We start from the raw sequence: 13,633 nt of genomic DNA, 5'->3' as shown, positions 1-13,633 counted from the left end.
ATTTTATTCACCTGCACCTGACAAACTGCACGATGAACTTCACCACTTTGGGTACGGCTATTTTGCTGGTAAAAGTGTGTGTTTGCTCCACTCTGGTTAGAAAGTAGTCAAACGTGTTCATGTGAACTTTTCATGTTTCAGGTCAAAATGTGCTTTATTTATCCTATGCACAAGTTGGCTATCAGAAGGATCACACTATCAGGTAGCTTAATTCATAAGTAGCTTTAGGGCCTATTTACAAAGTCGCATTTAAAAAAAACTGAATCAATTAAAAGCAGCATAATTTGGCTGATATTTTCATTTTGTTTGAATGTGCAAATTTTGCAAGCTTCTTGCCTTTTCGGACCAGAAAGGCCATAGGACTAAAAACGTGGATGCTGAACCACGTGACGTCAGCTTGTTCTCCTGACAACCTTTCGGTCGAAGGAGATGACCTGGTGTCTCGTTGGCTTCATCTCTCACCGGTCAGCGGCAGTGTGGTCTACTTCACAGCTTTCAAATAATATTTCCCTCATGTACTTCAAAGACAATAACAACAGCTGAACTGCCATGGACTTACTGTACATGTTTATCCCAGAAGATGGCGTGAAGATGACTTAAAAATATATATATTTTTCCCGGGCTATTCTTCGCAAATCTTTAAAATGTTTATCTTTTTGATAGGCTAGTTCATCAGTGTCACTACTGACTTACGGCATTATTTTAATGCACCTTGGTGGACTATTGCGTATGAATCACGGGCAAGAGAACACCACTACTGAACACAAAGCTTATGAAGTGACAGGCTAATGAATGCATTTCACTCAATGGATTTTTATATTTAGCTTTCTGTGACGCTCTATCAGCCAACTGCAAGCAGAGTCGAGAAGAACAAGCAGGACCGAATGCGCTGTGTTGCCTGTCATTTTGGTGTTCTCAAAGAGTAAATCGGAGACATTTTAAGTCAAGAAGGAAAAACTTGGATCATTTTGTGAGAACTCGCATACATGTAATGTGGTGAGGGCGTTGTGGAATAACGCAAATAGGCCTATACAAACTGGTCGGAAAATGATGGCCGGTGGAGCAGTTGAACAAAACGGGATATTCTTGAATCCTCTTCATCACAATCAACAGCCCTACATGGAGTCAGATCCCCCCGACTCTCGTAAACGACCACTAACTCCGACGGAGGAGGACTGTTGTACCAAGCGCACAAACACGGGAGGTAAGACATTGCACACCCACCGGAGGCTACATTGTATTCAGCGTGATCAAGCAGTAACTAATGTTTTAGTTACTGCTTGATCACAGACGCTCTTATCCAAAGTAACGTGCAAGATCAATTAGGGTTAAGTGCCTTGCTCAAGGGCACATCGACATATTTTTCACCTAGTTGGCTCGGGGATTTGAACCAGCGACATTTCAGTTATTGGCCCAGCGCTCTTAACCGCTAGGCTACTAGTCGCAAACATTGGGATCCTATAAATACATGGTATGACATCTGATTGACATAGTAGAAAATAGTTGCCATAGATCAGCAGTTTCTAAGGCCCTCAGTAAATGTAACATGTCATCAGCCCATTACATTTGACAGAGAACTTATCTATGGCAACTATTTTCTAGTATGTCAATCAGATGTCATACCATGTATTTATAGGATCCCAATGTTTGAATGCATAAGATTATACAACTTTTGTAGCCTGTGTTTCACAAGCATGCTCTGACTTAAGTTTCAAAGCACATTGCATCAATGTATATAAATACTTATTGTAGCCTAGCTATTGGTCTCACTACTTACATAATTACATAAAATACAGTGACCCATTTGGCACCTGTCAGGTTTGAACCCAGTCACCCCTTCATGTTGCACATCTGGAGATTCGTTATGACATTTTCCATTGAGTGGAACATTTATGTTGCAGACTCATGGGACCTCAGAAACATAGTAAATGAGATGGTCGCTGATAGTTCACTTCAGAAAATACCACTAAGGAAAATAATTGAAATGTTTTTCTTTAGAAATGTGATCTGTAAACATCCATCATTTAAAACTGTCACAATTGACTATCAGAGAACAACAACTTCTAATACATGATGTACCTGTCATAGCCATTTACTTAGAAAGCCACGGTTTGTTTCTCAATAAAACTAACACAATTTACCAACCACTCCATAGCACACAATGAAATCTTTACACCCCAGAGCACCCAATGTAATTCACTTATCGGCTACACGCTAAAATAGGTTACCTACGTAGTCGTAAACTGGTAGACAACCACAAAGAGGATGGAAAAACAAATGGAACTGATCGACAACAATTCAAACACACTTTTGTGTTTTCTTGTGAAATCACAAAAGTGTGTGATTGCAGCATGTTGATACAGCATTTAAAGCATTAATTAGAATCTTTGTTCAGGGGTAAAACAAGTAGCAAACCCGAAATAGATAGCCTGCAATGTGTTGCTCACACGTTTGCAATATGACTCATCTAAAACGCTAGTGACATTTCAGTAATATCATTGAGGATGGTGCTGTTGGTGACGGCAAAAACATTACTCCTTGTTTAGGCAAGCCCCCCCCCCCACACACTTTTTTTTATAATAAATGTATGAGGTAGCCTATAGAAAGGGTAATTCTAGACCAGCACACAGGGACCATTTATTCCATCAGTTGGAATAATATGGTAATAGTACAGAGAATAGGCTATTTACTTTTTACCAGGTGGTGTAGCCTACCAATTGGCTGTGTCTATCTTTGGATGTTACCGTGTAAGGCACCAATAATGTAATATCTAACAACAAATAATGTCAATCTGTAAAAATAAAATGTAAATGTGGGATTAAGTTTAATTAGAATTGATAAAATATATTTTCCTCCACGAGATTATTTGACTATCTGTGATTTTCTTCACTGCAATAATTTCAAACACAAAATGTCCACATTGCATTTTTCCATTATCCATAGAACAGTCAGAATGTATATCGAGTTTTAAGGTTCATGTGATCTTGGTTGTATTATAATTGTATTATCATCAGATTTCATGTCATTTAGGCTATTTAATAGATAGATAGATGATACATATACGTAATACGTTTTTTTCTTGATGATTCTCAGCCATCTTGGTCATTACATTACACATTGTGTCTGATATTTATCACATCATTCCTGTTGATCATTAACATGACTGCCAGTTACCATAAAAAATGAGTAAGCTGCTGGAGGTTTCACTGCTGTGTGCTTATTGTGCGTTTAGGATTGCTGGAGAATTACTGCCCAACTCGAGGAGGTAGCCTATTTCTTTTTCCTTAAAAAAATCAGCAACACCCCTCTCCTCAAAACTAAAATTTTTCATTCATTGCTCATGCTAATTTAGCCTGTAATTACCCATGTCCTGGATTAGGTATGATATGGTAATGTTGCTAATGGAAAGGTTGGCAGAGGAATGTGAGCTGGGTTCTTGGGGGGGGGAGGGGGGACACAGGTGCCCTTGCAGAGCAATGTGACGTGAGCGGACTATGAATTTGCCAGGTGGCAGAGGGAGAGAGGGGGGAGCCTACAGAGAGACAATGCTTATGTAGCCACACCAGTGAGTCCTGGTGACACAATTAATGGTTTATTGGTATAATTTACTGGAAGACGGTCGCAAAGATGTTTATCTGCCTCAGTTATTACTCCAGTTTGCTCTATGATTTAAAGACATTGGAAATGTATCTAGAAAATGAACAAAGCGGCAAGACAAATGGTACTAGTATTTCTAGAGGTTCCCTGGAAATGACTACTGAGCAGAGCCAACCCCCCCCCACCCACACAGGATACTGCTCTCTATAGTCTATACGATTTATAGACGTAGTGATTGGCTTCGTCGCCCTCCTCCCCCCACCTACACCATTCTGCGGCACTGCCATTTGCAGTGGTTGATGAGCCCCCCCTCCCGCTCAAACATGGCCGTCTGAGGGAAGAGGGGTGGGAGAGATTGGAGAGGGGTTGTACGGAGCACACACTCAGATCACTCCTCTCCTCCACCATCATCCACTCACTGCATCCACACACCTTTTCAATCATCACTCAAGGTAACCCCACGCTCTCTCCCATGAAACGCACAAACCAACCCCACTACCTGTTTCACTTTTGTAATTTTCAACGGAAAAAGAAATTGAATGGGCCGCTACGCTTTATAGTGCTGCGTCAAAAGAGGCGGACTGGGGGAGAAAATCTAATTTTTTGGGGACAGGCATTGGGGGGTGGGGGCATGACGTGCTGGTGGAGGAGGCTGCCCATTGGCCAGACGAGTTGTCAGTCGTCCACGCTGCTGCAGACGGACGGGCCACTCGATGAATATGGATGAGAGCAGTGAAAAGGGTGATGCGGCAGGGAAGACCCCCCCTTCAAACCGGTGCAGGCTTGAACAATGCGTGGCGTCTTTCACTGAAAACACTGAGAGCCTGCATTAGCATTTTCTTAGACAATTGAGGCTCTGACCAGCTGCAGGCATGACTTGGATGTTGCGGTGAAATAATTTTTTTTAACCCACTGATGTATTAGACCTCGGTGAAAAAGGTTGACTGGCCGCATTCCTCAACGCCACCATTTCACCTATGACTAGCCTAACGTTAAGGTACCCTTAAGAGATTGTACCCCGGCATTGATGGCGATCTGACAGAGGATTTTACCAGCAGATCTCAGAATGGGTAAGAGCCAAACTGTTTTTGTTATGACTTGTTGAATTCATTTATCACACTCCAACTCTTTATATTTGATTACCTGAAATCTCATCTTCTCATTATTGCCCGTTTTGTTCCATCGTCCTTGCTGCCTGTCAGCGGCAGGTTGGTCCATTGACATGCAGAGTGGGTATTTGGAGGGGTAGTGGGGGGGCGGGGGCCCACCCCCGTTGAGTGACTTCACTAAACACGTTTGGCTCGTTGTCTGTCTCCAAGCTGTCCCCCCAGTATTAGATGCATGGGTTTGAACTCAACACCCTCGACTGGCTTAACGTTAGCTCCCCAACATGCCCCATACTGCTCCCATTCCCCTGGCGGATTGCAGCAACAGATTGCCATGTTTACTCTACCACATGACACCATTGAAACCTGTTACTGTGATTTTTCAGACACTAGGATGGAATTAATTATTGACTAATGACAAAACGCTGCTGTGAGGGCAATGGAGGGAATCTCAATGGTATGCTCTCCCATGCTGGTTTCACCCTGGTTTTAAGACACATAGAAACGGGGACTTCTACACTCCTGCCAACACAGGTCTAATAGAGGGCATTTCCACTGTTCCATTCCTATTGTTCAGTTTGCCCTGTGTGGAGAGATGTAGTAACATTTGTCCCCTGACTGACAGTAGAAAAGAGCCTGTGGCTCCATGAAGACAATGTCAATGTCTGAGCAATGGTCTTTACTTTTTCATCAAGGTCATCTATCATTATGTTTCTCTGAAAGGGGAAGATGAGCAGAGTAGAAAGCAGACATCCAAGCAGAAAAGGGCCTTGGCTAATGATATGGTTTGTGTCAAGAGTGTAATGCCGTCATAATGGTTTCTCTCTGATTGATAAAGGAATGACAGATGTTCTCAGAAAGGCTAAATCATAAATCAGTGTGATTTACAATATAGATGTGTTGACGGACTAGACATGTTGAATGTAAATGTTGGTTCTAGTAGTTTTAGTAGTGTGTCTGAGGTAACAGAATGAAATCTAATTGACTTTGGATTTGAGAAATCAACATGTCATGACTGTATTGAGAGACCCAAATGGAACACGAGGGGCATTTTAAAAGAATCAGTAGAGAGCTGACACGTAGAGGGACTGTGAAATCCCTAGATGTCACAGTGCCACGTTCATTATGATCAGGATCTAATGATCCCATTTTGGAGGCAAACAGAAGGTCAGTCTTAGAACAGTGACATCGATGTGTGCAGAGCTCTATCCATCCATCTTCCCTGGACAAGCCTGCAGATCCATCCCCCTGCATGAAGCTATACAACGACGACACAGGCAAACACGCATCTTGGTGTTGGCACCCAAAATCACCCCTCTAAAACTAACAACAATGTTGTGATATCGTCATTATATTTTTGTGCTGGTCTGTATTGGAAACACGTTTGTATGCATATATGAACAGTTCTTTGAACGTGCCTTCTTGACAGAGTGACGTCACCTTTGTTGCTGGTTGAGGCATTGAAGAGGTCCCAAAGTGACGTCATTGATTGAAAAACGTATGTTAAAAATAATAGATGATATCTGAAAAAACATATTAGATCATTTTTGGGTCATACAAGCACAGATATGTGAAGAATGATGTAGGCTACTAATATCTAATTGATTTCAGGGGTGATATTGGGTACTTATTGTGCACACAGGTTCATACATAGGTCACATGTCGGTCTCCCCTGTTGATTACTTATGTCTGGAACAGCACAACCAGGTGTTGGTTGGTACAGAGATGGAAGAGGATGTGAGTCATCCCAGTTGCTCATTTATTCTGGTTAATATAGGCCTACAGTCAATGAACAAAACAGACCAGACCCAGCTGCTATCGCATTGGTGTCTACGGGAGATTTACCCCTTAAGCAGACCGGTACTGTGACCTTTTCTTTCAATTGTAAACTGCCTGAGTGGGACATCTTCATTTATCCACCATCTTTGGGTTGGTATTCACAGTAATTGGCACTGTGTCCAATCCCAACATTAGGTTGATTGCTCTTGTCTGAATTTAGCCTACCCAATCTGGATTTGTTTTGTTTGACACACACTGCTAGTGCTCACCTGGGTGATGGTTACAGTAAGTCTTTTTGATTTGCCATTACGTGTATGGAGGGGAACATTCTGAATTAAAAGGTTGAAGAACAAAAGGTTTGGTCGGTCAATTCTTTGAGCTGACACGATATCAGTCTCTGACTGATACAAGACAGTGTTGTAAGCCACTGAACCCCCTTTTAAATGGGAGGATATTGAGTATGTCTTCTTGGAAGTATCCAGTTTGATCAAATCTGAGGGATTTCAGTCCCTTAAGCTTGCATCCCTAACATTCATTACTCAGGATCACTGGGTTGGATTTCATGCACTGCAAGCATATGATCTAAGTGTTTTGACATAGTCCTGTGTGAGTAAAATTCATAGTAATGTTATTACATTCTATAATTTTCACATTGTTCTGATGTTCTTTATGTTCTCCTTTGTCTCTTGGATTGATAACATTGTGTAGGAGTTGGCTTGAATTGGACCGCAAATTATATATTTTGTCCGAAGATTCTGATAAGGGATACTAAAACTCCTTGAAAACAGTTAAAATTAGACCTCTGCAAACTGGAAAGGAGGTCAGCATTTACTCAACAGGAAATCTGGGACAGAATACAGAACGTGTCACCAAACTCTGATGAAATGTGAGACTAGAGGATACAAAAGAATCACACTCCGAAATGAAAACTCCCTCTAGATTCCTACCTACCAAAGCCAGTCTGAAAAGAAGATATGTGGCTAGCTACCTATTCAAGTGTATGCATCTGACATGTACATGTTCCTATTGTGAATGATTGAATGGACCCAGAAGCGATACATTGTGAATGTGAATTGTAGTCTACTCCGTGCTGCAGGCGTGTATCGGCTGAGGTGAATGGGTTACTTTCAGTATGGTGTATATAATGTGTGTAGACTAGAGCCTCTTTACTAGCTCTGACCTCCTGTCTGTTTGTCTCTGTCCCTACAGAGGAGGGTGAGTACTTCCTGAAGGTGCTGATCCCCAGCTATGCAGCCGGCTCTATAATTGGCAAGGGTGGCCAGACCATCGTACAGCTGCAGAAAGAGACGGGCGCCACCATCAAGCTGTCCAAATCCAAAGACTTCTACCCAGGTAAGTGGACCTCACTTTGTCCAAATGTAAAGGCTTTAGGGCTGACCCCATTTAGTTGACTGGTCGATTGTTTGGTCGATAGGCTGTTGGTCGACTGAGATTTCTTAAGTCCAACAGTCAGTCGCAAATCTTTGAGTTCTTTTCATGGTGCACAAGACACCTGTCTGAGTCGCACCTGTCTCAGTGGACTAATCCATTGTGGAGGCCGTGGGGATGGCACAGTCCATCACTGTAAGACGTGCTACTGAAATTGTATATGGCTATATTATGTAAGAACAATGGTGCAACACTAAAAATAATAATACAATTGTATAACATGCGCTTTCTCCCGCGTTGCCGGTCTGTGGTTCTTAAACATCAGTCTGCTGTTGAATTGGCACCTTTTCCTCGACCATGTTGCTATGTGCATAATAGCAAAGTTATCCAGTATATTGGTGTTGAGAACAATGCGGCGGAAGCACCAGCGGAGTCAGGAGATGAGGAAACAGCCCTTGACTTAATTGTCTAAGAAAATTAAGGAGAGAGGAAGCCCTATCTTAATTAGGTCTATAATCAATAGCCTCACTGTTGAATGTGCCTGACTATAAATCATCCATATTTTTCTACAGAAATAAGACAGATTCTGCTTCTGTTGCCTATTTGAGTGTTTGTTTAATAGCATACTGATTCTGTGAGCTCCAAGCCTCATTCAACCACAACATGTTGGATAAAGCAAATTCACAAATTTGTCTGTTTTTAATCTTTGCTATGCTTTAATAAAGGGTTTACACTTTTTTTTGTTAGAACAGCCTCTCGCTCCTATACCCTCCTTATTGTTATTATTACAATTATTATCATCATTATAATAATTAGTAATGTCATTATCATTAGTAGGCTTAGTATAACCACCATGGAGCTGTAGGCCTGAGAGCACATCCTGTTTAGCTGTGTAAATACTGTAACTTCCTTAGTTTTATATATATATCTATCTATCATACACACACACACATATACACATTTATAGGCTACTGTATCAACCAATCATTAATTAGTTAATGTCATCACACAGCATATGAGTCATTCATGATTTGAAATGCAATCAAGCATTTTAGTTTTAAAATGAAATAACAAAGGGAACATTGAATAATTAGCCTAAACTATAAATAAACCGTTCCACGTTGGCAATTGCATTCACAAATGCATGGGACTGTTTTTAGTCTTGCTGTAATAAGGTCTTTACAAAAAAGGTAAGCTTATAATGTATTTAGTGTTGTTTACACTGTTCCAAATAGTTTGAAAAAAATAATATTGTAATCTAACAGCACCTGTTTGGCACACATAATATGCACGCAGAACTTGCTCCCTACCTTCCTTATTTTTCTTGATCTCTAGTAGTTTCCACAACTAAGTCAAATGTCCCCCACACAACTTCCTGAGCAACCAGTAAAACATTCCTCTGTTTTGAGTTTCTTTTTCACGTCCTCTGCATCCATTTTGCTGTCACGTGTTACGTAAAAAAATAAAAATGTTATTGATATGATTATGATATGCTATAGGTCAGGCCCCATTGGTCACATGCATGTGATGCATACATGTGTCAAGTAAAGAGAGTAAGGGTTGAGGGATTAGGGAATGTTTTTCAGAAACAAAGTAAGGATTTCGGTAGCAGAACTTTTCAGTCAGATATGGCTGTAATTATGTTGTAGCTTCAGCAACACGGACAGCGAGATAAACACTTCATGTTCTGTGGTGGTCGCTGCAGCAGGTAGGAGAGAGAGACAACACTATACACACTGTTGATGTTCTGTGGTGGTCGCTGCAGCAGGTAGGAGAGAGAGACAACACTATACACACTGTTGATGTTCTGTGGTGGTCGCTGCAGCAGGTAGGAGAGAGAGACAACACTATACACACTGTTGATGTTCTGTGGTGGTCGCTGCAGCAGGTAGGAGAGAGAGACAACACTATACACACTGTTGATGTTCTGTGGTGGTCGCTGCAGCAGGGAAGAGAGAGAGACAACACTATACACACTGTTGATGTTCTGTGGTGGTCGCTGCAGCAGGGAGGAGAGAGAGACAACAGTATACACACTGTTGATGTTCTGTGGTGGTCGCTGCAGCAGGGAGGAGAGAGAGACAACACTATAGATGCTGTTGATGTTCTGTGGTGGTCGCTGCAGCAGGTAGGAGAGAGAGACAACACTATACACACTGTTGATGTTCTGTGGTGGTCGCTGCAGCAGGTAGGAGAGAGCGACAACACTATACACACTGTTGATGTTCTGTGGTGGTCGCTGCAGCAGGTAGGAGAGACAGACAACACTATACACACTGTTGATGTTCTGTGGTGGTCGCTGCAGCAGGTAGGAGAGAGAGACAACACTATACACACTTGATGTTCTGTGGTGGTCGCTGCAGCAGGGAGGAGAGAGAGACAACACTATACACACTGTTGATGTTCTGTGGTGGTCGCTGCAGCAGGGAGGAGAGAGAGAGAGAGAACACTATACACACTTGATGTTCTGTGGTGGTCGCTGCAGCAGGGAGGAGAGAGAGACAACACTATACACACTGTTGATGTTCTGTGGTGGTCGCTGCAGCAGGGAGGAGAGAGAGACAACACTATACACACTGATGTTCTGTGGTGGTCGCTGCAGCAGGGAGGAGAGAGAGACAACACTATACACACTGTTGATGTTCTGTGGTGGTCGCTGCAGCAGGGAGGAGAGAGAGGCAACACTATACACACTGATGTTCTGTGGTGGTCGCTGCAGCAGGGAGGAGAGAGACAACACTATACACACTGTTGATGTTCTGTGGTGGTCACTGCAGCAGGGAGGAGAGAGAGGCAACACTATACACACACTGTTGATGTTCTGTGGTGGTCGCTGCAGCAGGGAGGAGAGAGAGACAACACTATACACACTGTTGATGTTCTGTGGTGGTCGCTGCAGCAGGGAGGAGAGCAACTGGTGCTAGTCACACAGTCACTCGCTGTCTGAGCCTGGCCCAGCGCAATCAATTAAATTGCGGTCGGATCCCTTTAGAGTCATAAGTGTGTCTAAATTATTTCATCAAACAGTGAGCGTAAAGCATCAGACAAGCTCAGTGTGTATAGTTTATTTTATTAAAACACACAGGGTGTCTTTTATATGGGAAAAATACATGTTTTAACATGTTGAACAATATATTGGTCGAAAGACGACTCTCGGTAGAGCCACAATTTTTGTTGTTGTTGGGGACAGCCCTAAAAGGCTTACACACAAGTAAGAGCACCAAACCCATGGCACTCTCTGAATCCAAGTTCAGTAGAAGACTGTTTTTCATTGGTTATGCTGCAGTTTGAATTCCAACTGGGGAACCCAACCAGTTTGATCTAACTTTCCAAATGCACAGTATTTGTGCCCAGACAAAAGACCCATGCAGATGATACAGCTGCTATTGACACAGGAGTATCATTTAAAGATGCAAGCAATTTCTCTTTCAGTTTGGCTGCGCTCTTAAGCAGGGAGCTGATCCCATTTCTGTGTAAAGTCTGTATTCCCCAGAAGTACTATCGTTCTTCATTCTGCTACAATGTAAAGACCGCATTTAATCAATTTCCCTCTTAGCTGCCTGGCTGCCATTTTACTCCAAGATGGAGGGAGCACATTGTCTAATGTCAAGGACATGTAAGGTACACTGAAAGCACTAGTCGCCCAATAGGGCCTTGTTAAAAAACATGTCAACACGGGAAAAAAATGCTCATGTTTTCCCCAATGACCCCACACTGATGGAGGTCACTGCACTCTCTGCTTGGTGCTGAAGGATCTTGTCCTCGAAAGAGAAATGCCCGAGCCACAGAAAAGTATCTGCGTTTGTCCTTCATGGCTAAGGAAGCTTCAACCTGCTGAAAAATAACAGGTGTTCAGCGGCTCACTTTTGATTAAGTCCAGATCTCTTTTGTTATAACTAATTGAACAAAAATATTTATTTTGTACTGATCGCCTATTTTCAACACATAGGCAATGGACTGTGGTATTGTTAAACTGAATGCATTTCTGTACCATACAGATGCATAAATGGAAAGGAATTAATGTACTGGCTTTTGTTCCTTTTTACAATATATGGCTTTTAGTCAATTCTGTGATTGCCTCAAGCAACCAATTATAGATGTGCTACATGTAGAAAATAAGGATTAAACTTCCCTCAGAAAACAAAAAGGCAATATGGCTCAAATATGGCCTATTTTCTGCTAAACGGAAGGTGTGATATACTGCACCTTGACTAAACATTGGCAAAGATGAATGAACCTTGTCAAAGAATAGAAGTACAAAAAAATACATTTTTGGGGTATCCATTTCTTAGACAATCTCCTGTCCCTTGCCCTCCCCACTTCTGCAATATCTGAAAAACTGGATTCATCGATGGTAACCATGACACGCTGAAAATGAACTCTAGTTATGGCTTACTGTTGCATATAATGTATCAGCACTACTTTCTTTGTCTACCTAGAAAACACACATTGAAGCAGTTGTGCTTTTGTATCCTCCTCTCTCTGGGTGGTGGATGGGTTGTTGGGGCACCACCTGCTCTGCCCCTCCCCCTCCTCATTATTGCAATGAGTGAGGAGTTCAGGGAGATTGTACTGGCAGCAATTTGATTGGGTGCTGCTAGGGCCCCCTAAAGTAAATTAAACTACTACACCATCTCACACAATGGGCTAGAATTTATCTTCCAGAAACTTCAATATATGAGGCATTTGAACCTGTACAAAGTTTACACCTGTTATTTGCCTAAGGAATTAAAAGACAACAAACAAAGCTAATCAATTGAACGTAATTTTTACAACATTTTTTGTTACCGCAAGTCTATAACCTTCATTTTTGTTCTACCTTTTGTGATTTATTCCCTACTGAACTAAGTGTAAACACATCGTAAATTAGGCCACAATATTTGATCTAACATGTGTTTTTAATGAAAAGGGTAGGCTATACCATTGCAATGAGTTTTCCTTCAATCTCCATTCAGTGATCGGCTATGAGAGGACTGTGCTGACATGTCATGTTAATACCAATACGCACAGATCACCTCTTAACCTGTAACACTGCAGCTGCCCCGGCTTGCCCTTCCTACAGCACAACAAGGAGACAGACAGAGCTATTTCCCCTAGCAATCCGCTCAATAGTGATAGCCACGGTTAGAACAATCCCAGCAGCTCCCGTCTCCCATCTGCCAGTGTAAGACATGAAATCATGAATGGGAGAAGACCTCGATGGGAATGGGATCTGTATGACTAGGCCCTGCTGTGGCGGCCTGAGATGGATGACTGGAGATAGTGAAGGGTGTGGATGATGCATGATTGTGTGTGAGGGGAGGGGACAGGAGGGCAGGCCCAGAAATAACCTTTTACAATCTCTCGCTCTCTGAAAGTGACCCTGCCCCAGCTGTACTCAAGATGCTCTCTCACTACGCCAAGTTTCCTCCTCCCCTCTCTCCCGAGTCGGTTTTTCTCATAGCATTTGTTCTTAAAAGTTTGATCCAGATTAGATGGCATCGTGCTATCTCTACAGAGTTTTGTTTGCATAGTAAAGAATATCCCCAGACCCCTTTTTGTGATCCGATCGCATCCTTACTGATACCTTACATGACAAAATTACCCTTCACCCGTATGTAAACAACATACTGTTCACTCATACTGTACACAGCAGCTGCAAAGGAAGCTGAGAGTCCCTGGTAAGGGTGCAACGATCTTACAACCAAAAATCCAGACTCCCTGCTTTGTGCAGCTGGCCATCAGCCCAGCTAGCATATAAAGTTACACACTGTGCTGCATGA

The 13,633-nt window shown here is 42.3% G+C and overlaps 1 protein-coding gene across 2 annotated transcripts in view; it reads left to right on the top strand.

The window, feature by feature from the left end:
* Positions 1–450: 450 nt before the first annotated feature.
* LOC109872548 (RNA-binding protein Nova-1) overlaps positions 451–13,633 on the top strand; it is a 29,544-nt gene continuing 16,361 nt past the window's right edge. The window contains exons 1-2 of one of the 2 annotated variants that reach the window (XM_020463817.2): positions 451–1,204; positions 7,692–7,835. In XM_020463817.2, the coding sequence (XP_020319406.1) occupies positions 1,048–1,204; positions 7,692–7,835 (301 nt within the window). In that variant the 5' untranslated portion in view covers positions 451–1,047. Of the gene's footprint in view, positions 1,205–4,331; positions 4,668–7,691; positions 7,836–13,633 lie in introns of those variants that run through there. The other variant, XM_020463818.2, reaches the window with a different exon arrangement.

The sequence above is a fragment of the Oncorhynchus kisutch genome, linkage group LG28 (genome assembly GCF_002021735.2).
Source record: "Oncorhynchus kisutch isolate 150728-3 linkage group LG28, Okis_V2, whole genome shotgun sequence".
NCBI lineage: Eukaryota > Metazoa > Chordata > Actinopteri > Salmoniformes > Salmonidae > Oncorhynchus > Oncorhynchus kisutch.
The sequence above is the reverse complement of the archived record's forward strand: the minus strand, read 5'-3'. Positions and strand labels throughout refer to the sequence as shown.